The sequence below is a fragment of the Myotis yumanensis genome, unplaced genomic scaffold, assembly GCF_028538775.1.
Source record: "Myotis yumanensis isolate MYYU_CA2020_CCGP unplaced genomic scaffold, mMyoYum1.0.hap1 SCAF_13, whole genome shotgun sequence".
In the NCBI taxonomy this organism is placed as follows: domain Eukaryota; kingdom Metazoa; phylum Chordata; class Mammalia; order Chiroptera; family Vespertilionidae; genus Myotis; species Myotis yumanensis.
The window spans coordinates 51,867,734-51,893,539 of record NW_027223764.1 but is presented as its reverse complement, the minus strand read 5'-3'; the positions used below and the strand labels follow the sequence as shown (position 1 = coordinate 51,893,539).

General features: G+C 41.9%; 1 protein-coding gene across 4 annotated transcripts in view; it reads right to left on the bottom strand.

Annotated features, from left to right (window-relative positions):
* NRG3 (neuregulin 3) overlaps positions 1–25,806 on the bottom strand; it is a 1,067,761-nt gene that overhangs the window by 239,915 nt on the left and 802,040 nt on the right. For all 4 annotated transcript variants that reach the window (XM_070433103.1, XM_070433106.1, XM_070433104.1 and 1 more), the window contains exon 3: positions 10,869–10,942. In XM_070433103.1, coding sequence (XP_070289204.1) covers positions 10,869–10,942 — 74 coding nt within the window. The remainder of the gene's footprint in view (positions 1–10,868; positions 10,943–25,806) is intronic.

Below are 25,806 nucleotides of genomic sequence, written 5' to 3'. Positions count from 1 at the left end.
GGAGAAAAGAAAGGCTATGCAAGGGACTGAGGTGCCAAGATGGGGTCAGCTGAAGAAGTTAACAACTGAGGCTCAACAGATGGTGGAAAAGCAAGAAGTGGAAGCTACTCTCTCAGCCAAGTCCTAGGACTCTGAGTAAATCAGCAAAAGAAACTTTCATTTAGCAGAAACTCACTTATTTCGTCAAATGGAAACACTTACTTACAGGAACCTGGAAGGGACCTGATGTACTTTTAACCTGGGGGAGAGGAGATGCTTGTATGTTTCCACAGGATGCAGAATCACCTGTGTGGATTCCAGACCGTCTAATCCGACCTTATGTCACATGACCCTCCATCTCCTCCTCATCCTCCTCCTCCCCGGTATCATCCATATCGTCCGACCCAGAGGGCACAGCTGACTCCTCCCCGGACACCGACACCACCATCAAGCACGGCCCTGATGGACCCTTTGATGCAGCCCTTCAACTCGCTGACGCTTCGGGAAGCCCATTGCCAATGACGCTGCCCGCTAGCCAGATCAACAAGGACAACCAAACCACCAACTTGAGGACAGCTAAAATCCCTTGACTAAAGAGGCCAGCAACCTTCTACAGGAACAAGGCTTCTTGTGCACTCCATCCACTATGTTTATAGCTATGCTCACTGTCATTGCTTGCCAGTCTTCTTCTGAGTCTTAAACAACCCAATCCGAGAGGTGGCCGCTGATTTACATGCACTATCATTTAAAAAATAAAAAAGGGGGAATTTGCCGGGAGCCGGTCCATCCTTGCTGTTTCAAGGGATCTGGCATATATGGCATACTGTTTTTAATATGTTTGCTCACCTTCTTGGTGCTATGTTTTTTAACCAAGGTCACCTCGCAGAGAAGGGTTGTTTCCCCAGGTGGGGATTTTTCCCTGAGGTTAGGGAGGGGATACAACCCCTTAATTAAGTGCCAGGCGGGTAGTTAAGCTACATAATCTTTACTCCCTGGAATGGAGATAAGAAACGCCCTAACCTTTGTAATAGAAATTGACAGGATTAAAATCGGCTGGTATAAATACGCATGTAACAAGACAATAATCATCAGATCTTCATCAGATCCTAACCAGAACCTAGCCAGAGAACATGGCAAAAGATCCTGGACAGAACCTGGCTACAGAACTTCACTGGAGAACCTAGACAGAACATAGCAAAAGAACCTGGATAGAACCTGGCTAAAGAACCTGGTGACTGAACCTGGCTGGAGAACCTAGCGAGAGAACATGGCACCAGAACTTGGTTGGAGATCCTGACCAGAACTTGGTTGGAGTTCCTAACCAGAACTTCGCTGGAGATCCTGAAGGGAGAACCTCGCTATGCTGATGAACTGAAACCAGTTTCCATGTCATTCATTCTTCGCCTACTTCGTCCACACCTTTGGGGATCCCTGGACCTGCTGGGGATGGACCCCAGCAACCAATTTACGTTTACCAGAGGAGAGGGGTGGGAAATGTGAAGGGGAATATAGCCAATGATATTGTGATCAATGTGCACGTGGCAGCTAATTACTAGAACTGATAGGATGACTACAATGTAAGGTATAAGGGTTGAATCATTATATTCTATACCTGAAATTAATATAACTAATGTAATATTGTATACCAATCATACTTAAATAAAAATTAAAATTAAAAAATAACTATTTAAAAAAACATTGTTTCTATTTTAAAATACACACTAGTATAAATTTCAGATAGATGTTGACTGTGTATAACCATGCACGCATGTATGATAAATAATAAATTAGGTACATAATGAAATTTTAAAAGCTATGCTAGTAAAATATTTATTTTATTTTATAAAATAACTGATAGATTGATTACATAAAATACAAAACTTCTGTAGGTTTCAAAACACACCATGAAAAATAAATCAAAGAGCAATCTGGAAAAATCACAACATATATAATAGTGCACAATTTGCTATCTTCAAAATAACAAACTACTTTAAAGAAGACAAAAAAATTATATGACTTGAGCAAAAAAAATAATTTTAAAAAATCACAAAAGTAGAAATGAAACTGATTGATATAAAAGTAAAAATATTTAATTTTGCTGCTAATCAAAAAAATTATATTTAAAATCTTGGTAAGATAATTTTCCCAATATAATTTTGCCCATAAAAGTAGCAACTAAATAACACCATTCGGTTCTCATACTGTGCTCATGGGAATGTTAATTGACATAACTTTTCTTGAGGAAAAGTAATTTAAATGTATTAAAAGTCAAGAAATTATCCTTAAGAAATAACCCATACCTCAATGTAGAGAATTATGCATAATGCCTGTCAATCTCTGTAATCATGAAAAATTGAAAACACACTAAATAGTCCAACCTAAATGTTGGTAAAATTACTTCTATTACATGCTTATAATATTACACTTTTTAAAGTAATAGTTTGGCAGAACATAAAATTACATATTTTTATGGTAAAAGGGTCACACTATCTAAACAGAAAAAGTAGATTACAAAATATGTACAGAATGATCGCGGTTTTGTAAAGAAAATGAGTATATTATGTAACAAGATGTTAGCATTTGATTCTTCCTACTTCAGATTTGATTAAGGTGTCAATAAAATGGATAATAGATAATGAAGTGAGAGACAAATCACTACGTGAAGGATTTATAAAGAAAATCAAATAATCTAGAACTATCCCATAACACTGGCTCTCCGTCGCTGACTGTGAAAATAGAGGAGGGGCAGGAGAGAGATGAGAGACAAAGCCATGCTGGTCCTGAGAATCTGATGACAGACACATCTGAATGGCCTGCTCTCCAGGAGACAACAGGTGTGTCGGTATGAGGAACACTGGCTGGGGGCTGTCTTGTGGCAAATCCAAGAAGTCCCTGAGCAGGCCGGTGGAGAGTCCATCACCGTCCCAGGTGGAGTGGACTCCTGGCAAGACAGAGCTAAGTGAGGAGGAGCATCAGTTAGCAAGCGGAGGAGGCAGCAGAGCAGGGGCTGTGAGGCAAGGACAGCTGTGCTTCCCTCTGGCCCCATGAGCCCTGCTTTCAGTGCAGTGGCTGACGCTGAAGACATTATTCCACATGAAAAGTGTCCGACAGTTGGAGTGCGATGCACTAAAACGACTAAGGTGGTCATCTCTGAATGGTGTGATCATGAAGAATGTTTTCTTCCTTGTAAAGGTAGTTATCTCCCTAGTGTCACAGAAATGGTGTGTGTTTGCCTGATTTATTGGTCAATGTTAGATGCTTTGTACAACTGAACAGGGTAGTCTTGAAGATAGTAGCAGTCAAATATATGAAAGCACCATAGACCTGATAAAAATGATGAGGTTCATAGCGGCGGGGTCAAAATCTGATGTCTGTTACTCCTCTTTCAAGGCCAGAAAAGAGTTACAGATTTTACATGTTAATCCATTCTGCCAACAACGCTTTCATGGCTACTGGAGGGCGGAGTAGTGTAGGAGACAAGTAATCTGAGCAGATTCCAGTCTGGAAGACACCTCCTCTCATCAGTATAGGTTAATGGACCAAGAACAAGCAATGATCAGTCTCTATTTTCTGTCCTCAGGAATATTTTGTTTCTCCATCTTATTTATTAATGAAAATTTCCTTCCCAGGACCATGTCACATACCACCATAGAGTCCTTTGCAGTCTAGTATGAATGGTGCATGTAAAGTTGGGCAGTGCAGCCTGTGCAACAGGACACAACCACAGCACCCCCTGTGAAGAGCTCGCCACAATGCATCCACCTAGATAAGTCTGTCCTGAGCAACCCAGTTCTTTCCCTCCACTTTATGTGATTTTGTATTGGCCCCATTTTTATATTTCCTTAAGCTGTCTTATCTTGTATGTATTCTTATTTGTACTTGTTTACACATCTTTTCTTGCCTCTATGCAACTGGAAAATTTGAGGCCAGGTAATATGACATCTTTTTTAATCCCTGGAAGCACCTATCTCAAGGCCGTGTACACTGTGGAGTTAAAAAGGTAACAATAACAGTTTAAATAAAAACCAACAATAATAATGACAGATAACATTTATTGAGCTCTCACTATGTGTCAAGCACAAACTGTTCTGAATGGATTATTTTATTTAACCCTAATAATAACTGCATGCATTAAAGACTATATAATCTTATTTTATAAAGAAGAAAACCAGAACCCATTAAGGTTAAGTAACATCCTATCAAATTATTAATATTATTTTGAATTTAAAAATTTCCATCTCTTGGATATATTATACCCTTTGGAGCCTATAATTCCATTTAAGTAAATGCAGTTTACTAAACTATGATTTTATTGATTATAGGAGCCATAATGATTGTTTGAATCTACAAAATGGTATACTTTATATGTACTTAATTAGAGAATAATGTGTGGATGAATAAAAGAAGGCTAGATTATTTCAGCTGTGCAGCTGACCCCAATTCTGAATGGCTTGCAGGGGTAGCCTGCTCCAAAGCCACATTGCCTGAAGCAAATGGTCACAGGATTAGAACCAAGAACCTTTAACCCCCAATTAAGAACACCTTTCCTTACACCCCTCCATCTAATTGTTCACACAAAGGACACTTTGCTGTATGTTACATGAAACTGGGAAAGGTAAGAGTGCAGAGCATTGGTCTCTTTGGGAAACTCCCACTAAAATTCTTCACGGAAACCTTCTGCATCTGCTTAGCCACCTCTGCCCAGTACCCGGGCCCCACATTGATTCTTGGAGGGTGCTCTCAAGTTTCCTTTTGCCTCAATCTGACACACATGACAAAGGAGCCCCACTCTGCCCTGGGCTGAATGGTTTGGGCACTGGGAAAGTGATGATTCAGCAGGCTTCCTGGTACCAGAAGGAGACCCACTGTGCTCAGACCTGATGAGTCAGTTGTCCCTACAAGCCATCTGGAAGTGGCTGTGCTGACTGGTCCACTGCCTGGAGCTGCAACCACATGCCACGGCAAACTGAATGTCTGGATTCACAAAGTGACTGTTCCTGGGAAGGTGGGGCCCACAAGCTCAGTGTGGAGTGATGGAACGTCTAAACCCAGGTCATCTTCGTTGTTGCTTTCCACTGATCCAAGTACATAGCAGGCTCCTATCATCTTACAGGGCACTCTCAGAGAAGATCCTGCTTTCTAAGATCCAAAGAAACCAAAGTGTGAATGTAAGACAGTCCTGTTAAAGTAACCAGAGTCACTCATGCTAAGCCCCACATCAGCGACCAAAACTTACCTAAATGTCTATGCTCAGCAATCCCAGAAAAAAAAGGCCTAGGTCAACCAATTCGTGCTTGCCTGCTCAGAACAAGTAACCCCACAGGCCTCTAAGACTTCCCTTTGCTCCATATAAGGAAAGTCACCCTGTTTCAACCAATCAGCAAACACTGGGCATAACTTCCTTTCTCCTGCTCACGTTGGTCTATAAAAATCTCTCACCTTGTACAGCTCTTCAGAGCTCTTTCTCTCTGCCAGATGGGATGCTGCCTGGTTCATGAATTGCTGAATGAAAGTCGACTAGATCCGTAGATTGTGGACATTTTCCTTTTGACAGTTTATATAGATTAGAGTCAGAAGTTATCCTCTATCCTCCCATGAAGACTAGATGACTCTGAGAGCTTAAGCTGTAAGCCCCATGTCAGGACTTGGGCATGCAGACTTGTCACCTACTGCCCACTGAAACAGGAATTTTTAGGGGTGAAAAAGACAGGTTTAGGAAATTTTAGACAATTTAGAAATTAAGGGGACCATGGAGTAAGCACAGGGCTGCAGAGCAGCAGAAGGTATATTTCCATAGAATAGGGGAGCTGAAAAGCTGCAACAGGTACATTTCCATAGAATGAGAGAGCTGGGAACAGCAAAAGGTCTATATTTACAAAATAAAGAGAAGGAAGCCCTTCATAAAGAAGGAGAAGAAAGAAAACAATAAGGAAGGAGGGGGCGGAGAACCTCACATGTCCCAGGTGAGGCTCGACCTTTGAGCCCAGAAGTTACCATAGATCCAGTCCAAGGGAATAGTGACCAATCAGAGGGGATCTCAAGGCACCAAGATCTGCAGCCTTTATAAGCCATGGAAACAGGGACTCGGTGGGACTCTTTCCCCCTCCCCACATGGGAGTCTGTACTTGTTCTTCAATAAATCTCTATTTTTGCTATACCACCTTCTGTCCATGGATTCATTCTTTGACTCCAATGGACAAAGAATCAGGGACACCACATGTTCCAGTCCAAAAATCACATATCACCACCACGGGGATCCTGGGTGCTGGGTGCTGATGTGGGGAGCAGGCACCATGAGGTCTGACATCTTACTCTGCACGTTTCTTGGGTTCTGCTCTGCATCCATGCTCTGGAGCTGCTCTCACTTTGGCCAGTGATGGAATCAGGATCTTGATGATAACTGGGATGGGCATGATGCTCCTAAGAGGGGAGACCTGGAAAATATCTGCCTGAATCCTTGGCCACCTCATGGTCCTAGAGTTCCATCTAGCTTTGCTCTGAGGCTAGGGAGGGAACCTGGCCTAGGTGGGTGTGTGCAGTAAGGATGAGGAAACAGGACAAGAGTCCACAGGTTGATCCTGTGCTTGCAGGGAAAGGAGACTGGTTCTGAAGTAATTGCATTAGAAATTGCCAAGAAGATCATGGGGCTGCCGGGAGGCTGACCTCTGCTCTCCAAGGCAGGGCTGGCAGCAGCAGGAGGCAGGGCGCAGAAATGTACCTTCAGAAATACCTACCCTGGCTGCTGCGGCTTCCTCCTCTGAAGGCCACAGTTTGCTCCTCTCACTGCCTTGCTCCGGAGCCCTGCCCGCTATCCATCTGTGATTGCGATGCACGCTGAATGCTGTGAGGGCTCCATTAACCTGGCAGCTATATGCCTTAGATATTTTTTTTAAAAAAACTAAGATCAAAGCACTTTGTAAGTTTGATTCTTGTGTGTACATGTTTTCCTGAGTGGAATTAACTACAGATTCTTGGGGGGGGGGGGATGAAGAGGGCGGAGAGATAGGTTTTTGACATAGCAGGGCTGAGGACACAGACTGGGGCCACAGTGAAGACACTGGTCAGAGCTGCCACTGGGCCTCTCAGTGCAAGGCCTTGTTCCGTCTCCCCAAATGCATATAATTAGAAGTTTTAGTATTAGTTTTAAATCAATTGGCAAAGATTCACATTTCAGATCAACTCTGCATTGCCTGGGGGAGAATCGAACACACACCCACGCTTCTAATCCTCTGTTAATTGGGATTTCCCTAAATACAGCACACAGTCAGCAGTGGGGAAGAAGTAAGAGAGAGAGAAAGGGTGTTGGGTGTCAGAGAGAGGGTGTCAGGAGGGAAGCTGGTTTCCTGTATCCAATCATTCCAAAGATATCATGAGCAGCAAATTAAACGATCCTTCAGCAAGAATTTTGACAGGAAAATTTCATTAGGGATTTAAATCTCTATGGAAGCTCAAGTTGCTGCATTAAGATATGAAAATTGTGCAAATATTGTTCCTTAGACTAATGTTTGCTGCAGGTCATTGAGTCTCAGTCAATGAAATTTAGAGTGATAAATGCCATATTGAAAATAACTAGAGGAAGGAGGGGGCGAGGGAAGGAAGAAAAGAGGCCTGCGTTGGGAGCTCAGGCCCTCGAATTATTTGGATTGGAAGGTAGACTCCAGTATTAACCAGCTGTGTAACCTTGGGCAAGTTTGTTTAACATCTCTGCAGCCTAATTTCCTCATTTATAAAATGTGAACTATTGCCAGAAACTCTCTGCTAGACCATGATTGTGAGAGTTTTAATGAGATAATCCAGGTAAAGTTCTTTAGCACAGTGCCTGGCACTTGTAAATCCTAAACATACTAGTCCTATATAATAAAGATGTAATATGCAAATGGTTGTCACACCGTGAAGCATAATGACTGACCATGTAACGACCAGATCATGGATCAGCAGGAGGTTGGGGCAGCGAACTACAAGCTGGCAGTGGAGAGCTACAGGAGGGGGCAGGGCAGCAAGTTATTAGGGGGGGCGGGGGGAGCTACAGGAGGGCAGGGCAGCGGGCAGAGAGCTACTGGAGGGTGGCAGCAAGCTACTGGCGAGCTACCGGGGCATGGATTTGTGTGTAGGGCTACTAGTATGATTATAATACAGAAAGTGGGCTAATGTTTATCTGGCACTGACTTCTTCTCAGTCTCAGTGATATCAACCTACCAGTAACATTATTACTATTTTTAATGTTTATTTATTGATTTTAGAGAGAAGGAGAGAGAGAGCGACATTCTTTGGTGTTCCACTTATTTAGGCATTCATTGGTTGATTCTTGTATGTGTCCCTGACCAGGTATTGAATCGAAACCTTGGCAAATCGGGATGACACTAGGACTAATTGAGCTACTTGGTCCAGCCAGGGGGGTCTTGGAGCCTAAATCCTGTTTGTACACCTTTGTACTAACAGAATCTGACTGATTAGATGGCTGTTGGTGGATGTTTAGAAAATATTTGTGAAATGAATTAATAATTGCATAAATAAATGGATGATGCATGAATGAATGGAAGGTATAATGTTTTTCTCAATTAAACTGTGCCTCAAGGATTCATCCACAGGTTTCTCAATGTTCGTTTGTTTATATTTTGTTTCAAGATATTCTCACAGTTTTATTCCCATAATCATATGCCATTTTATAGAAAACAGGAGAAAAGAGAAAAAAAAAATCCATATACTTACATAGTCCAAACACTTAAAGTCCCCCTTTTGCATTTTAGGGTATGTGTGTTTTCATCATTTTACCAAAGGATGTTCCTGCTGCAATCTTATATGAAAATAATTTCCATCTTGCTGTTTCACTTAATAAGATTATTTCATACAGCTATTATTTTAATGATAATTTAATAGAACATGATAGATGTGCCATATTACGTTTTACTTAAATCTACTCTTGCTGATTTTTAGACCGTGCCCATTGTTTCACTATTACGAATATTGTTGCACTACTTATTTTCATGTATATATGACATAGGTTTTCAGGGTTACTGTCTGATCTTGGATTGCTTTTCTTTGAGGAGCATACAGTCTTTATAAGGGACCTCACCTTCAACCACTGTAGTGATGCACTATGATATCCAATTGGATGGCACGAGTTTAATTATTGTTTAAAAGGGATTATGTCCACCATTTTATACTATATTCAAACCGTTTTCCAGAACACTGTACTTGATAGATATTCCACAGCTATATATGTAAAGAAAAAGAAAAGGAAGAAGAGGAAGGGAGAAGGAAGAAAGGGAGAGATGGGGGAGAGAAGGAAGGTAGAGGGGAAAGCAAATAATGAAGAAAGAGAAGGAAGTAAAGGGAAAACAGAAGGGAAGGAAAAATGAGGGAAGAGAAAGAAGAAAGGGAAGAAAGCATAACAAAGAAGGGAACTAGGTAAATCAGAGAGAATGACAAAGAAAAGCAAGAAAAAGATAAATAAAGAATCAGCAAGCTCATTCTTCTGTGTAAACTTGCTAATAATTCCAAATACATGTCTCTATCCACAACCAAACTTTCCAGGCATCAGCTTAGCATGTGACCAAATCACAGGAGAAAAAAGATACAACATACTCTAGTATCTGCCCCTATCTGGGCAATTCCTAGACAGCATTTCACAGAACAGAGAATCCATGGCTTGCTTTGTTGCTAGGTTTTAGGCAACCTTCTTTTTTCCCTCCCTGCCCCCCCCCCTCCCCCGCACACACACACCCCTTTCTCAAGGAGAGCTAAATTTGTGAAGAAGAATACTAGATACTGTATAGTGACTTACCTTACCAAGGTAAAACACAGTCAAATTAAATTAAAGAAAAATTTCCCCTTTAAAAATTTTTACATTTTCTTGATGAAACACAGCTAGAAATTCAGGGGTAAAATGAAAATATGCATTTTGAAAAGATGTTAAAAGATGGTTAGACACATTCATTGTGCAGCAACATGCACACTAGCAGATAGGGCAACCTCTGTTGTCAATACGCAATGCTTCGCTCAAGTTTATGCTATGCATGATTGGTAATTAGAAAACCGTAACATTGCCTTACGATTGGAAATGCCTGTCATTATCTTCACTGAACTAAATTGCTGATTGAATAAAAGTTCTCTTGCCTTAGAAGTGACTCAGTTATAGCAGTCATTGAACATCAGAAGATTATTTACACATAGAGTGAAAATTCCACATTTGACCAGAATTGGGCATAATGGTACAGAACATTACTTTTAACTTCATGTAGGAAAATAAACCAATGGCTAGCAATATTTCTACTTTTAACTTCACATAGAAAAAGAAACTCATGACTAGAAGTATTTCTTAGTGGGAAATTGTCTTCATTCATTCATGAAAAAATAGTAGTAGTAAAGTAATCACTTTAGATATGCAAATAGTGTTGCTAAAATTGGGGTTTCTCTGTTTGAAAACTTGTTATATAATGTGATATGCATATTTCCATATTTCAATAAGTCAGATAAAAGGTTAATAGATTTAATATTATCACAAATTACCAGCCAGAGGTCGGTACTTTAGCTTCTACAAAATCTTTTGGATAAATAATAAGTGCTTTTCTTTTTCTATATCCTTGCTTTCCTAATGGGCTGGTAGTGGATGCGGAAACTGAAAGCCGAGGCAGCCAGCTTCCATGGAGTCCCCAGGGCGGTTAGTTGGCAGTGGAGTTGAATGTGAAGACCAGGCCCCATCCAGAAGACCCGGACCTAGACCCGGTTAGTTCTGAGCGAGCTTTGGACATTAACCCTGTCATCAGCACCCACCCTGGCAGTTTGCAGAGTCACACGGGTGCAACGCAGCCTCCAGCTGAGTTAGCGACCATTGCTCAGAGCCCGGGCTGCCTATAGATTGTGTTAGAGAAGAAAAGTGCTTGACCTACTTGGATCCGATAAGATGGAGTCAGTTTTCGGCAGAAATTGATCACAACGGACTCCTTGGTAGCCTTCTTTGCACCTGAGAAAAGGGGATAAATAATAAACATATGCATGTGGCTGTGAAAGTTTCAAAATTTCAGCAAGCAAAATAGCCACTAATTACATAAAATAGATAAATGTGAGAATAGAACATTCATGCTTTTGTATAATTTGATTTAGTATGTCTGTAACATCAACAGGCAGATTTTAGTCTATTTCTGTGCAAAAAAACAAAAATTCCCAGAACTTCTTTGCTTTCATAATTTTATATATAATACCTACTGCACAAATTGAATACTTTTGAAGATGACCCTCGTAGCAATCTCAGCAGTGGTAGCCCTCATGTCAGAGTACTGGACGCAGGCATGCTTTTCTCTATGCAACACACTGTCTCTAAGAGGCTGTGGTGCCCTTTTAGAAGCATCGCTTTCCAAGTGTCATTTTTCTAATAAAAAACATTTTCTCATGTGATTTATCAATATTATCAATAGATTTTGGCGACTGTTTATTTTTCTTGTGTTTTATTAGTTAGTTCCTTTGCAAATTTTTAACTTTTTTTTTTAAAGTTAGCTATGCTTCAAGTCCCTGGGGCCTGATTGGCCAGCGCAATGTCTTTCACATCTGCCAAGATCTCTATGTGCAAGGTCTCTGTGAATTTTCCGTAAATGCCCATTTTTCTCTCCTCATTTTCTCTTTTGAGTTCAGCAAACATGTGCAAAGTGCCTGCTTTCTGCCAGGCGCTGCACAAGGTGCCTTTCCTGAGGTGGGCGGGATTTGGAGGGGAGGAATTTGCCTGCAAGCACCAGCAATGAGCATCGCTCTGCCCTGCTGGTCCTCAGTGAGTCTTCACACCACTCCCTCCAGCAGGGCTGCTGGCTGCCTTGGACAGCATCAGCTCATCAGCATCAGCTCATCAGCAGCAGGTCAAGGAACAAGTCCAGTCCAGGTGGGCCCCAAACCCCTGCTTTGGAACAGTATCCATAGGGGGATGTGGCCTTTAGTGATGGACTTGAACCTTAACCTGTCATGCCCCAGGTAAGCAGGGAGTCACCCATTGTTGCTGATGAATAAATGTCTCCTATGGACAGAGGTGGAAATTGTGCTGCGGGCATAAAAATCACACTCACCAAAACAATCCTCTTCTTGTTAGAAATCTATTCAATTGACAAAAGAATGGAAAGGGACCGACCATTCTGTCTCAGGTGGGACTGTGAATTCTTTCTCTAGAATATGCTTTGTTTTCGGTGTAATAAACTATTAGATGAAATCTATTGCAATTGCAGCAGCAACATTGAAAGGCACCGGGTCATTTTTCTACCTCTCACAGTGGGTCACATCAGAATTCAGGTGGTGGGCGGGTTCTCTTTAGCACCCTTTTAAGCCTGGTGCTCAGAGTGTAGTTGGCTGTTTTCCTTGTACACTGAGAACTAAGACTTCTGATATGAGAACACCCTTGATACTCAATAGGCTATTGAAAAAAAGTTGCTTAAGCAGCCACATATTTTCATAACCTCTTTAAACATTCATTCATTGCCCTTGAAATAAAGCAGGCGTGTCACTGGGTTTACAATGGTAAAAAGTCAGAAAATACTTAGGACTGGAGCAATTTCTGATGAAAAAATAAATACATTTCTGTTCTCTGGAAGCTGGCCTATTGTTGTTAGTTCATCTGTATTCAGAAGTACCGGGACCATGGTGTTTTAATTTTCATTTCCCCATGAGTTACGTTTGGGTGTGTGCTACAGCATGCATTAACTTTTTGAAGGATTTTATTTCCAACAAATGAGGAAGATGTTCAGCACCTTAGTCGTTATAAATTAATTTAATGTGAAACCGTATCCTAGAGAGATAGGTGCTTTCAGAGGAAGTGTTTTTGTGTGTGTGTGTTTTGCTTTGCTTTTTAAGGCTTCTTTGTAACTTACAAGCCATTATTCTATTTGTATGAAAAAGGAAACAAGGACAGATATTTGAAATTGTTCACGTCTTAAACAAATTTCCCATGAGTTTGATCCCTCTCTGCAGTGTTCAGGCCTTGGGGGTATCAGGACGACTGCACAGTGAGCGCCCCCATCCTGCCTCATGCCCCTGAGCTGTAGGTGATAGAGTGTGAGTGTGATGGTGTCAGAGCAGCCCGGCCCAAGCTGGGAGACCCACCAGGCTGAGCCCCCAGACGTGCCAGCCCTGAACATTTCTTACGGAGGCAGTTTCCCTGCTAATCGGTGCTGGGCTTCAGAAATTTCATTTTTAAAATTCCCATGTAATAATCACACATAGCCTGGCCAGTGTGGCTCAGTGGTTGAGCATCAACCTATGAACCAGGAGGTCACGTTCGATTCCTTGTCAGGGAACATGCCCGGGGTTGCAGGCTCGGTCCCCAGTAGGGGGCGTGCAGGACGCAGCTGATAGATGACTCTCTCATCCTTTATGTTTCTATCTCTCTCTCACTCTCCCTTCCTCTCTCTGAAATCAATAAAAAACAACATTATATATATATATATAATTAAAAATCACACATATGTCAACTTGATAAGTTCAGCCCATCCAAATACAAAGACAGAATGTGGCAAGCAGGTAATGCCAATGAAGTGGACTAAATTCATGACAATATTAAAGATGTAAAGCAAAGGAAAAAAGTCTTAAGATGCACTTCTACTTCATAGACTGAGTTTGGCGAAAGTTCTGACAGTGTGATAAGCAGCACATCCTTTGAGAAATATCATTGCAAGTTGGTTTTGGTTTTGGTAGATGTTTTGGGAAATTTGAGAATATTTTTTTTAAAGAGTTTTGTTTTTTTAAAGATATAGGTATAAGAACAAGATAAATCGATATAGTAAAAAAAATGTTTTTTGTTTATTCATCTTAATAAAGCATGACCTAATTTAATAAAATTATAAAAGTATATGTGTAATCTTTAATGATCAATTCATATTTTTTTAATAAAAGCACAGATTTTATCTTAACCAGGTTAATATTCTATTATTTTTTTACTCTGCATTGCTTTAAAACTGCCCTTAATTGCTCTCCATTCTCCAAATTTCTTTATCCCTGAGAAGCCTTGCACACAGATATTTTATTCAAAATTGCAGTGTTCCCTATGGTTTTTTATGGGTAAGCTTACATTCTATAACTAAATGGCCAAAGAGCAGAGAACAAGCTTAAGATAGGAAATATTATTGGCAGTGAAACAACTACTAAGCAAACACAGTCTGCAAGAGCTAAGAGCTTTTACTTTGCAAAAAATATCACTCTTAAATTCTCTGTTTATCAACTCTGTGATGAAGGAGTTGTCACTTTGGAAAATAGTTAAGTCCTTGGTAACGTTGCTTGTTTAGTTTATTTCTAAACTTAAAAGACAGTGGAGAAGAGCATAGTTGGGGAGACAATGTCCAAATCAGGGTAGGACAGGTGAGGGGGTGAAGAGGGAACTCTGGTGGAGGAACCCTGAACACGAGAGATTGGGTGCTGCAATGAAGTCAGGGGAAGAGCCGGAGACTCTGAGCTCCACATAAGTATCAGCAAAGTACCCTCTCTGGCTGGTGAGCCACAGGGTCAAATAAAAAACCAGCATTCTCCCTTTCTACAGGGGTAAGCTGTGTAGTTTCAAACACAGACACCACTTTTTCTACTCCTTACAACCTTCTAACTTGGTCCTCAGTCCCGTCCTACTTGTTCAGCTGAACCTAAAATAGCAAGCCACCCCTTTAATTCCTTTTTCCTCCTCTATATTGTCTCTAAGGAAAAGCTTAGCTTTAGTGAAAGGTTTTAAAGGGCAACCCTTGGGCCACAGTGAAGAAGAGAATAAAACTGACAAAGATGGGAAAATACAAAATGCATAGTTGTTGGTTGTAACTAAGTACTTGTTCTGTCAGTGTGGTAAAGCAGAAGCGGTCACCAGGTCACCAGCCTGGATGTGGAGGATGCCAGGAGAAGACTTTGAAACAGCGAGATCATTTGCTGCTGTTTCCATAGAAACCCACATCCCTTGGCCAGCTAGCGGCGATGACCATGGCCATCAGCCCACAAGCTAACTTCACACCATTCCCATCTCTTCTTTTACAATATGTATCTGTTGGATTATGTCTTGGAACCCATTTTCTGAATAACAACTAAATTAGAGCTAATAATATTAGTGATTTGACTGAAAATTGAAGAACTCCCACTTGTAACCAACAGCCTCCCTACCTGTCCAGATTATTACTCAATTTATCCCTCTTCCTTCTATTAGGAAAACCAAACCGAATCAAACCAAACCAAAACCACACGAACACCGTTCCACTGAGGAAACTGTACTATCCTCTTAGTCCTCACCTATTGCTTTCCTGGTCACTTACTCACTAAAGGGAGGCATTATCATTGCTTCACTTCCTCTTCTCCTTTCCTTCTCTGTCTTCATTGTCAGGGTCTTGATTATCCACGTGGATGGCCCAGCCAACACCTGGTCTCTTAGCACGACTTCCTCATCTATATCATGGGTAACAGTGCTGAGTTCATAGTCTTGCTTCTGTGCTTAGTATTTGCATGGTATACTTTAGGACAACTCACTTAATACCCCTACTTCCCAGTATCAACCAAATAAAATGAAAATGATGCCAGGAAGGAGAAAAATGAGCAATCACACATGCATTTTGGCCATTTTTATACCTAGAGGTCTTCATATCTGCAAAGATGCATTTTACATAATTTACAGGGAGAAGTGTATGAGGGACAGAAAAATTGACAAATGTTTGCTTTGATCCCTGTTTAGTGCCTGGTCTCTGCATATACTTTGGAGAAAGTGTACATGTTTCCTTCTTGGAAAGTGGATTTTAGACACAAAATTTAAACTAGAAGAAATCAATTAAGTTCAGAAGAGAGATAGTGGCAATGTTACAGGGAAGTAGACATGTAGACATTTTGTCAGTGATATACACGTCTGCCAATTTTAAGGGGCCTATTAAACGCTGATTTGAAAAACGAACCATCCCTCCAGGTATTTTTCTCTATGCCCTGCCAGTTCTCCTCGGTATCAGTGTCAGGCCTTGGTTGGGAAAAATGGAAAGATCATCAGGCATTTAAACCTTCCATTCTAGAGGCAGGGTGGTTTGCGACACTGCCTGGTTTTAAATCCTGGAGCAGCTATTTACCAGCTGCCTAGCCCTCCTGTGCCTTCTTTTCTTCATCTGTAAAATGGAGATGATAATGGTAGCTCCCTTCTAGAATTATTAGTATTATTAGGGGGAAAATGGCATACCTGTGGGTCATGGTAAGCACTCAATAAATGTTAGTTTTTCATATTCTTAGAATTTGGAATCATCATCCCAGCTTTTCCAGTGAGGAAACGGAGGTTCAGAAACATCAAGTGTCTTATCCTAAAATTACATAGCTGGTGTTTACACTAATGCAAACTCAACTGGGGTTGACTTTCAAGTCCTTGCTTGATGTGTGGCACTTTCCGACATTCTGCATGTAAATTCAGTAGTCACATAAATCATCATACACCTTTCCCAAGATTAGTACTTGAAAATATGGCCCACATATTATGAAGCAAAGCCATGATTTATGGTAAGAATTAAAGACCTAGATGTGTAAGTTATTATCCAATCTCAAAATGTTCTTAAGCAAACCATGCCAGAGAGAGTAATCATTCATTTAAAGGCAAATGTGCTCAGCTTCATGTTAATCATAAAGGTAATCACCAACTATGGATGGGAAGCCTCTTAAGGCATATTAGTATTGAAGGATGAAAATGACACTTCTAGACTTTAGGCTGTCCTCAGTTAAACAAACATACACATACACCAAACAAAAATACAGAGAATGGCATTTTAGCAAGGCCAATGAATTGCCCAGCCTTGAAGAGATGGGGAGTACAGAAGCGAGAATTCCAATGCACGTCTCCATCTAAATGACAATGTGTGCCGGGCGGACTAGAAACATTTCTAGCTAAGGATCTGCAGCCTAGAGTTGCTGGCTAAAGGTTATGGATGGGTTAGAACAGATTCCCTTCCCTGCCACTCACTGTTGAAGTGGAGATCCAGGTTTGGCTGTAGAGAATTTGTGACACTGATTAACGAATAAGCTGTCTTTAACTGAATTTAGAATGTAACTAAGTGTTCTTATGTAAAAGTAACATTAATTAAAACAGCAAGATGTTTAAGTTAACCAACTGGAATTTAAATTACCTATAGATTGGTTGTAGGTACAGCATTTCCAAAATCCTTTCAACTATAAATGGAAGAATTTGGAATTGGATTAATTTTAAATTGCAGAGTAACAGCTACCTTCAAACTCGGGAAGGTTCTCCAATGTGTTATTAATGGCTTTCAAATATATGGGTGTCCAAAAATGTATACACACTTAAAATAATTATTAATTCCAGTGGGGTTAAATCTGAAAAGAAAGAAACATCTATTGGGCTATCAGGAAAAAAAAGTATATATACATTTTTTGAGACACCCTGCATCACAAATTCCTTGACAGAGGCAACTGTTGCTTATTATGTCACTCATCTTACAACTCTGATGTTCCCTGCTAACGGAGTTGTGTCTGCGAAAAATTAGGGATTTGTTTTTTACAATTTCCCTTGGGCAAAGTTTGAATTCAAAGTAGATGAAGGTCAATTGTTGCATCCTAAGACTGCTGTGATTTCAGAAGCGAATTTGAAAGCATCTGCTCAAATCCAGGAGGTATGCTACACTCTGATAATATTTGAGCCCTAAAGACAGAAAGGAAGAGAATGACTGTAAACCTGAGAAGTTAAAAAATATGACAAATGCCTGTTTACTCAATCACAGGTTCTTTTCAACCATGGGTAGAGTATCAGGGATTCACATCCAATAGCCACCCACATAATTTGGTCATTTTTTTTTTTTTTTTTTTTTTTTTATTACCAGAGAGACAACAACTCATTCACATCAAGTCATTTTACTCTCCTATGTGGCACGTTCACTTTTGGAGAACCAATGGCTGGGGAATTCTCATGTCAGTATGAATAAATGGTTTGCTTTTTATAGACATTTAGCCCCTATTTGGTCAAGAGTTATGCCTCAGCTTTACCATCTCATTAGCAAATTTAACACACATCACATGGCTTGAAGGTACTATACAGCTTAGCGTGCATAGCAGTATTATCCACAGCAGCTATGTGGGCCGACAGAGCCATTCTATCTAATTTAGCCTTGATTTTATTTTATTTAAAAGTAAAAAGAAAAATCTCTTTTTAGCCTAAGAAGATAAATAAAGGAATAATCCATTGGCCCTCTTGCACAAAGACTTCATAATTTCAATATTACAAGAAGTAGTAAAATAGTAATTGCCCTAACAAGAACAAAAGGATTCACATTTATGGAGAAAATCCTACATTTACTAATTCTGATTCTAAAAAATGTGAGAGTCTAGTTTTTAAGAAAGGTAGCCTGTTAAATATAGGTAGAAAAGGCATGTCGTATGGATGCAAGATGACCCCAAATTCTCCCACTTAGAAGCGTGACAGAAGTCTGTGACTGACCTCTCACAGCTGGTCATCTCTGAGTGGAATTGCCGAGTCTTGATTTAGTTCATGCTCTGGGTACATGCGGGGTACACACACACACACTGCCCCTATTCCTTGTAAGTATGCCTGATAATCAGAAAATTTAGGCAGATAATTTAGGTTCCAACATTAAAGTCAGAGTACAGTCAGGATCTCTTTTCCCACTTCCCTAGTTAATGAAAATTTTTCATTCATACCATTGTAATTAACCTGGTTATTAATTAATTAACAGGAAAGAAGCAAAGGGAAGGCCAAATGATATAGGCATGCCATTTGTACCAGGAAAACCACAGTCTAATATTCTCTAAGTCTTTTCCCCACAGATCCTGGGGGAAGGGACTGGACAAAGAGGGAACAGATGCATGCCCAGTAGTCTGGGTGACACATAGTGGGTGCTTTCTTGTAGGGCACACCTGGGAGCAGGTCACTGGCCGGGATGGGTGTGCCAATCTGAGATACATAAGCTCCTGAATAAAGGACTTCCCTTCCTTCTCTCTTGCTGCTCATGCTGGAATCCTGGCTTGTTGGGCTCTCACGCTCTGCACTCACCCACATAGCCCAGAGCCACGCGGACTCCACACACAGTGCACTGATGGACTGGAACTAGCCTTTTTCTCTGTCGGACTCAACCCCACCATAGAACAGAAACTCTGCAGACTGGCTTTGCTTTTAGCTCTACCGGACCCCCAGCTGCACCTTCTCCAGGACTGGCTGAAGGGAAATGGGACTTTTAAAACCAACAGATATATCTCCACACAAATAAAAATCACTCATTCTCCCATGCTAGTCTTAGAACATTGTTGTTCTCAAGATATCATAAGAACCCGACCTGCAGCACCCAGCGGAGAAAGAATCCCCCACTTCCACCAGTGGGCACCCCACTTCCACCGATAACACCATGACTGCCTTTGATATTTCCCAGTCAACAGCAGACCAAGTTTTTTTTTTTGTCTTTACATCCACTCCCTATGACTCCTCTGTTATTTTCACTTAAGATGCTACAAAGATTCAGACACTAGCCAATCACAGACTTTCTCTGATGCTTAGGCTACAACCATGATCAGATTCCTTCACTTGCCTCTACTTGCTTGTAGTAAGAAGGACAATTGATTACCATGTCCAGACTAGTCAGTAGAATTTACTCTTTTTTCTTTAGGTCTGGCAATCATACCTACACAGGAGTAATGACCATCCTTATCAGTTTGAACTTCTCAAGAAATACAAAACTGAGCCAGGGTAAAATATTCTAACCTTACCGAATTAGTGCTTGGGTGGCCATAACAACGTATGATAGATTGGTTGGCTTAGTATAATAACCTGATTATTATTTAATAGGAAAGGAGTAAGGGGAAGACGAGATAATATGAGCATGCCATTTATACAGCTTTGCTAGTTTAACATTTTCTAAGCCTGTTCCCTGCTGATCAATGGCAGAAGGGACCAGACAAAGACAGTTTTGACGCATGCCCCGTAAGGTCTGATTGACTTGGGAATGTGTTTACCTGACTGTCAATCACACGTGGGAACAGGTAATTGGCCAGAATAGGTGTGGTCTCTGCAAGGGAGCAAAACCTAAATATTTAAACTTCTGAACAATATTTAAACTTTTGACTCTCCCTGGCATGCCAGGCTCCTGGCTCTCCTGTTGCAGCGGTGCACTCCCCTGGGCCCATGTGGCTCACGGCCATTTGGGACTCACCCAATGGACTATGGACTTTAATTAACAGATGCTGAGCTGAACCCTGCTACAGCATGAAATGGACCCTGGACACTGGCTGCTGGGGTCCAACCCCAGCAGGTCCAGGGGTCCCCAAAGGTGTGGAAGGAGTTGGTGAAGAAGGAATGACACGGAGACAGCCTTCCGTTGATCAGCAGCCTAGCCAGGATCTCCAGCCAAGTTCTGGACAGGATCTCCAGCCAAGTTCTGGACAGGATCTCCACCGAAGTTCTGGTGTTAGGTTCTCCAGCCAGGTTCTCCAGATTCTCCAGCCAGGTTCTGTCCAGGTTCTCCCACCATGTTCTGTCTAGGTTCTCCAGCCAAGTTCTGTAGCCAGGTTCTGTCCAGGATCTTTTGCCATGTTCTCTCCCTAGGTTCTGTCTCTAGGTTCTGTTTCTAGGTTCTGTGTCTAGGTTCTCTGTCCTGTTGTCTTGTTACATCTGTATTTATACCAGTTGATTTTAATCCTGTCAATTTCTATTGCAAAGGTTAGGGCGTTTCTTATCTCCATTCCAGGGAGTAAAGATTATGTAGTTTAAGCGTGATTGTTTGTAGTTAAAGTGATTAACTACCTGCCTGGCACTTAGTTAAGAGGTTTTATCCCCTCCCTAACTTCAGGGAAAAATCCCTACCTGGGAAAACAACCTTTCTCAGAGAGGTGACCTTGGTTAAAACACATAGCGCCAAGGGGAGCAAACATATTAAGAACAGTATGCTATATACGCCAGGTCCCTTGAAACATATGCTGTGCAGATGTTTCTTTCCTGCAGTGACTGTGTCAAGCAGCAAGGATGGACCGGCTTCCGGCAACTGGCCCTCCTTTTGGCTTTGTAGAACCCATAGCTGCCCCTCTTTGGGGGCTGGTCCCAGGGGCATGGGGCTTTACAACCTGAGGAATATAACTCCACATGAACAAAACCGTTACCACAGCTCATTCTCCCATGGGGGCTTCTGCAAATGCTTATTTCAGCAGCATCCCAAGAAGCTCATGCCAACTGATGACTGGAAATCAGGCCCACTAATTTCTCCACCAACAATATGACCTCATTTAATCGTAATTCATTCCTAAAGATCCTGTCTTTAGGGGTTCAGGCTTGTGGGTGTGGATGTACAGAACAAGTCACCCCAGGATGTGCCTCTGTAGGACACAAGGTGTTTAGAGCTAAAGGCAACATCAGCCTCAGGCTCAAAAGAAACCTCTGCCCCCCACACTCAACTGCCTAAGAGAGTTTGAAGTAGAGGCCTTGCCCATAAGAGATTATCAGCAATAACCTTTTCACCCTTTCACATGGCAGAGCGACTTTTATTCACTAAACATCTGCTCTTCTTAGCATCCCGCAAAAACCCTTTGAAGACTCTAAAGTGCTTTCCCTCCCTTAGCTCAGGATGTCTTATACACCTCAACCCCCTTTCTGACTCTGAGCTTCCTGCATGTGGGGGTCTCTGACTCTCATGTGTGGAGAGTTCCTATACATATGTATGCATTAAATTTGGTTATTTAAAAAAATATATTTTGGTTATTTTCTCTTGTTAATCTGTCTCATGTATACTCGATTATAGGATCACCAAGAAGAATCTTGAGGGCAGAGGAAATTTTGTTCCTTCCCGACATGGGCAAATAAGGGGGGAGGGGAGGCTTACGGAAAGTGACTTCACAGTGTGATCTGATCACAAATGTCCAATTTGGCAGGTCATGGTGAGTACTCACACTCCAGGCATCTAACCTTTTAAAGTAAAGGTTTAGCTTTGCATTAAGCAAGCCATGTCCATTTTCTTTTGGGCGTATAGGATAACACAACTTTGAACTGCCTCTTTTCAGACCCCTCCGGAGAAACCACCCCCAAGAGAGCACAGAATGTTTCTAACTGTCCTGTAGTCCATTCTGATCCTTGCTTTCTCCCACCTTCATGTCATGTTCCTTAAATTCCCTTCTTAATCTCAAGCACATAAAAGAAGCTGCCACTGTTATTCTTCCCAGCATTTGCGATCTTGCTCCCTGGCATATGTTATCAGTTTTGACTCAACTGAACTCTTACAAAATTTGTTTGCAGGTTTGATCATTCTTGCTTCAACAGGCTTGAACATATGGCTTTTAGGGAGACATAAGTCAGTCCATAGCAGCTACTCAGCTGGGAAACTGATTTCTACAGGAAAACAAAGACCAGATTCTTCTGTGTGGAGGGCTTCCAGATAAAATACAGAACACCCAGTTATATTTGCATTTCAGGTAAACAACATTTTTTATAAGTTTGTCCATGTATAATACTTGGGGCATACTTATACTAAAAATGTATTCATCATTTATCTGAAATTCAAATTTAATTGGATGTCCTATATTTTATTCTTTAGATCTGGCAATCATAACTACATGGCAGTAAAAAAAAAAAATCTGAATAGTTAAGGAAGTAAGTGTTAGACCCCCAGAGCAAGGATGATGGGCCAGGTACAGAAACTCACCAGGGCAGAAAGCTCCAGATGCCTAGCAAGGGGCAAAACTGGAAAATAAGAACCTTGCCCCAGGGTAACCTATCCTCCCCTATCAGATCACTGGTCATGTGGTTTGGACCCAACTTTTTATATTGCTGGTCATGTGGTTTGGACCCCTGACCTTTTCCTTCGTAAAGATAACATCTAGGCCTCAGTTGTATTTCAGCTCCAGCCCCAGAAAAGCAGCAAAACCAGACAAGTGACACCGCGGCTGCATCAGGACCAGACACATTGACGAATGACCCCCTACTCTGGCACCCACCATCAGTGGAGACCACACCCTGAAAGAGCACACCTGGAAAGCTGATGAAGAGTCTATGAAGACCCTCCCCTTAGACCTCCAGTAAGATTCCCATCTGCAATGAAGAGATGAAGAAGCTCTGGACAAAGGACCCAGTGCTTGCTCCTCCTCCAAGGAGCATGCCCTAGCCATTCCCCCACAGGCACGTATCCCTCAACCTCTAAGGGACCCCATAGGACTTGCAACCAGGGCAGTGGCAGCTCATCCGGGGCTCACCCCCTGACCTGTCTCCAAGACCCACTTTTCTCTGACTTCTCAGTGAAAACCAGCCTGGGTTTTCCTGTTGCTTCTTTAGGCCTTTCCTTGCTTCACTGCCCAAGTATATTTTTGCTGCTATCACCTACCCAATGTTCCCTTGGCTTGGTGCTGTGCAGCCCTTCCCTTTGGACATTCCATCCCCCATTGCCTCTCCTTAAATAAATTCCATTTTCTTTAATCACCACCTGAGATGGCTATTTAACCTGCCCTCACGCACCACCCAAGTTAACCTTTCAGTAAGAATCATCAATAAGAACACCTGGGCTACAGTTAATGTGCAATATTTTTGCCATAACCATATCCTGCTTTGATAATTTAGCAACCTCTTGTTTGAAGGGTAAGGAGCCTGGGCACATTATATTTCCAGTTGACCCTTAACATTTGGGTTAGGGGTACTGACTCCAAGACATAGCTATAGCTTCCCCTCCATGTCCGAGGGGATTGGTTTGAAGTCTGTCAGCATTAATATAAGGAAGAAAGTAAAAGGGGATGCAATAATTTTCATAAACTGGGAAGCAAGCAGGAACTACTAACAGAACAGAATTTCCATCCAGCTAGCTTACTGGTGAACAAACCCATTGACACACTCTAGGAGGGCTACCACTGGTCCCCAAAGGCCAGTACTGGAGGTGGGGGGAGGACATGCCTCTGCTCCACGCATGAGCATAGAAACTAAATGATGTAATGAAACTTTTAATGACACAATGCAGATCAGGATGATGAAGTAGAGGGGCAGGGCCTAGCGTGGGAACAAGCAGAGAGGTAATTGGATTGATAGAGGGCATGAAAACCCAATAAAATTTACTGGGAGGAGGGCCCAATCCAAGCTCAGGAAAAGTTAGAAGTGTGGGTTAAATAACTTAAATGGTTCTTTGTCCTTTGCCTAAACCAAAAGATATTTAGAGAATTTACAGAAGCCTCATGGCCATGCTTGAGTCTGCCCACACTGTAGGTCCCTCAGAGTGTATTAATTCTCCTTAGTTTACAATAAGACCTTACCATCTCCTTTAAACTTGTCCACGTGTGGGCATTTGGAATTCTTTCCTCATGTCACTGCAAAAGGACATATTGTGCACACTAGCAACAAGAACACCCACAGACACCGAAATCCATGGATGCTCAAGTCCTTTCCATAAAATGGTGTAGCACAATGCATACAGCCAGCCCTCCACATCAAAAAATTCTGGTTTTGATCCCAGGTTGGTTGAATCTGAGGATGCAAAGTCCTGAGATATGGAGGGAAGACTGTATTTACTGAAAACAAAATCTGCATTTAAAGGGCCCCTGCAGTTCAAACCTGTTGAATGACAGATCAACTGTACTTGTAACAACCATAGGAGGGATGCCATGAGCTCAAGGAGTCTGGAAGAAGACAGTATGAATGTCAATTGCTAGCTCTTCAATGGCCTAAGCACTTAAAGGCTACTTCAGGAATGTGGTGAAGACCAGGAATGTGGGGATTATAGGGAGCAACCTGGCGGGGGGGGGGGGGGGGGGGGGGGGGGGGGGGGGGGGGGGGCGGGGGAGCTAGCAATCTGAATCTGTGCCAATAACCAGTATCCTAATGCACATTCTTGTTAGCCTATAATTAAGTCACTGCCCCTTCCAGAGACAATAATCTGTTTTCCAAAATACTCCCAGTTTACAAGGGCCATGAACCAAGAATTTAACAGCTTAGCCAGAGGGGAGGTCACTGGCACCACCCAGGCCAGGCCTTTGGGTGTAACCTCACTTCCCCCACCCCAACCCACAGAGGGACTGCAAAGCCTGTGAAAAGTCGGGAAGCCTGGTCCATATTTGGGGACAAAGAAACCAGGGGGGTAAATGGGAGAGACCCTCCGCGTTCGGTGCTCAGGCTTTGGAAACGGACTCCCCTGAGTCACTGTACTAGTACATCTGCAAATAAAGGGTTTTTCCTGAGTCTTCTGAGCACCCATTGTGTGTTTTTCGGTCGCCTGGTAAATTCTGCAAGGAGATGAAGTAATGCCATTTGTAAATGTTAGGTGCTGATTTGTGACTTGAGGGTTTGGGTCACTAGCTACTACTTTGCATAAATTCTGAATAAACGCAAGAGCATGCTGGCCAGCAGCCCAAGGAAAAACAAAGGAAGAAAGAAAGCCCATTTTCTCTGCTTCATTCTGCATCTCACTTTACTCAGGATAATTTACTATCGAGGCACTTGCACGCTATTGAATTGAAAAGCAGTGAAGGTGGATGTACAGCGTGGAGCAGCTACACAATAAGAGAGAAGACACAGGAAGAGACTCCTCTGGAAAACTGGGATGTCCTTTCTGGAATTCACTGTCCCCAGAGGAGAAAAGGAGAGAGTAGGATGCAAACAAGAGATCACAGAGGGCAGCCTGTCCCCTGCCTGGGTGGTGTGGGTGATTCCCTGAAGCAAAGCAGTACTCAGCCTGATAAGGAATAGGAAAAGGAAAATAACTCTGGGAGATAGATCTTATTTAAAAGGCGTCTTTGTGATTGGCATTGTAAAGGAGACAGGGAGCTCATTAGCAAATGAACTGATAAAACCGCTCACCGCAGGCTTCAAAAGAAGTGGTAATAATTATTGTCTCTCTAAGAAAGGGAGCAACATATCCACACAGTGTCAGTCACAAATCCGTTTGCAGA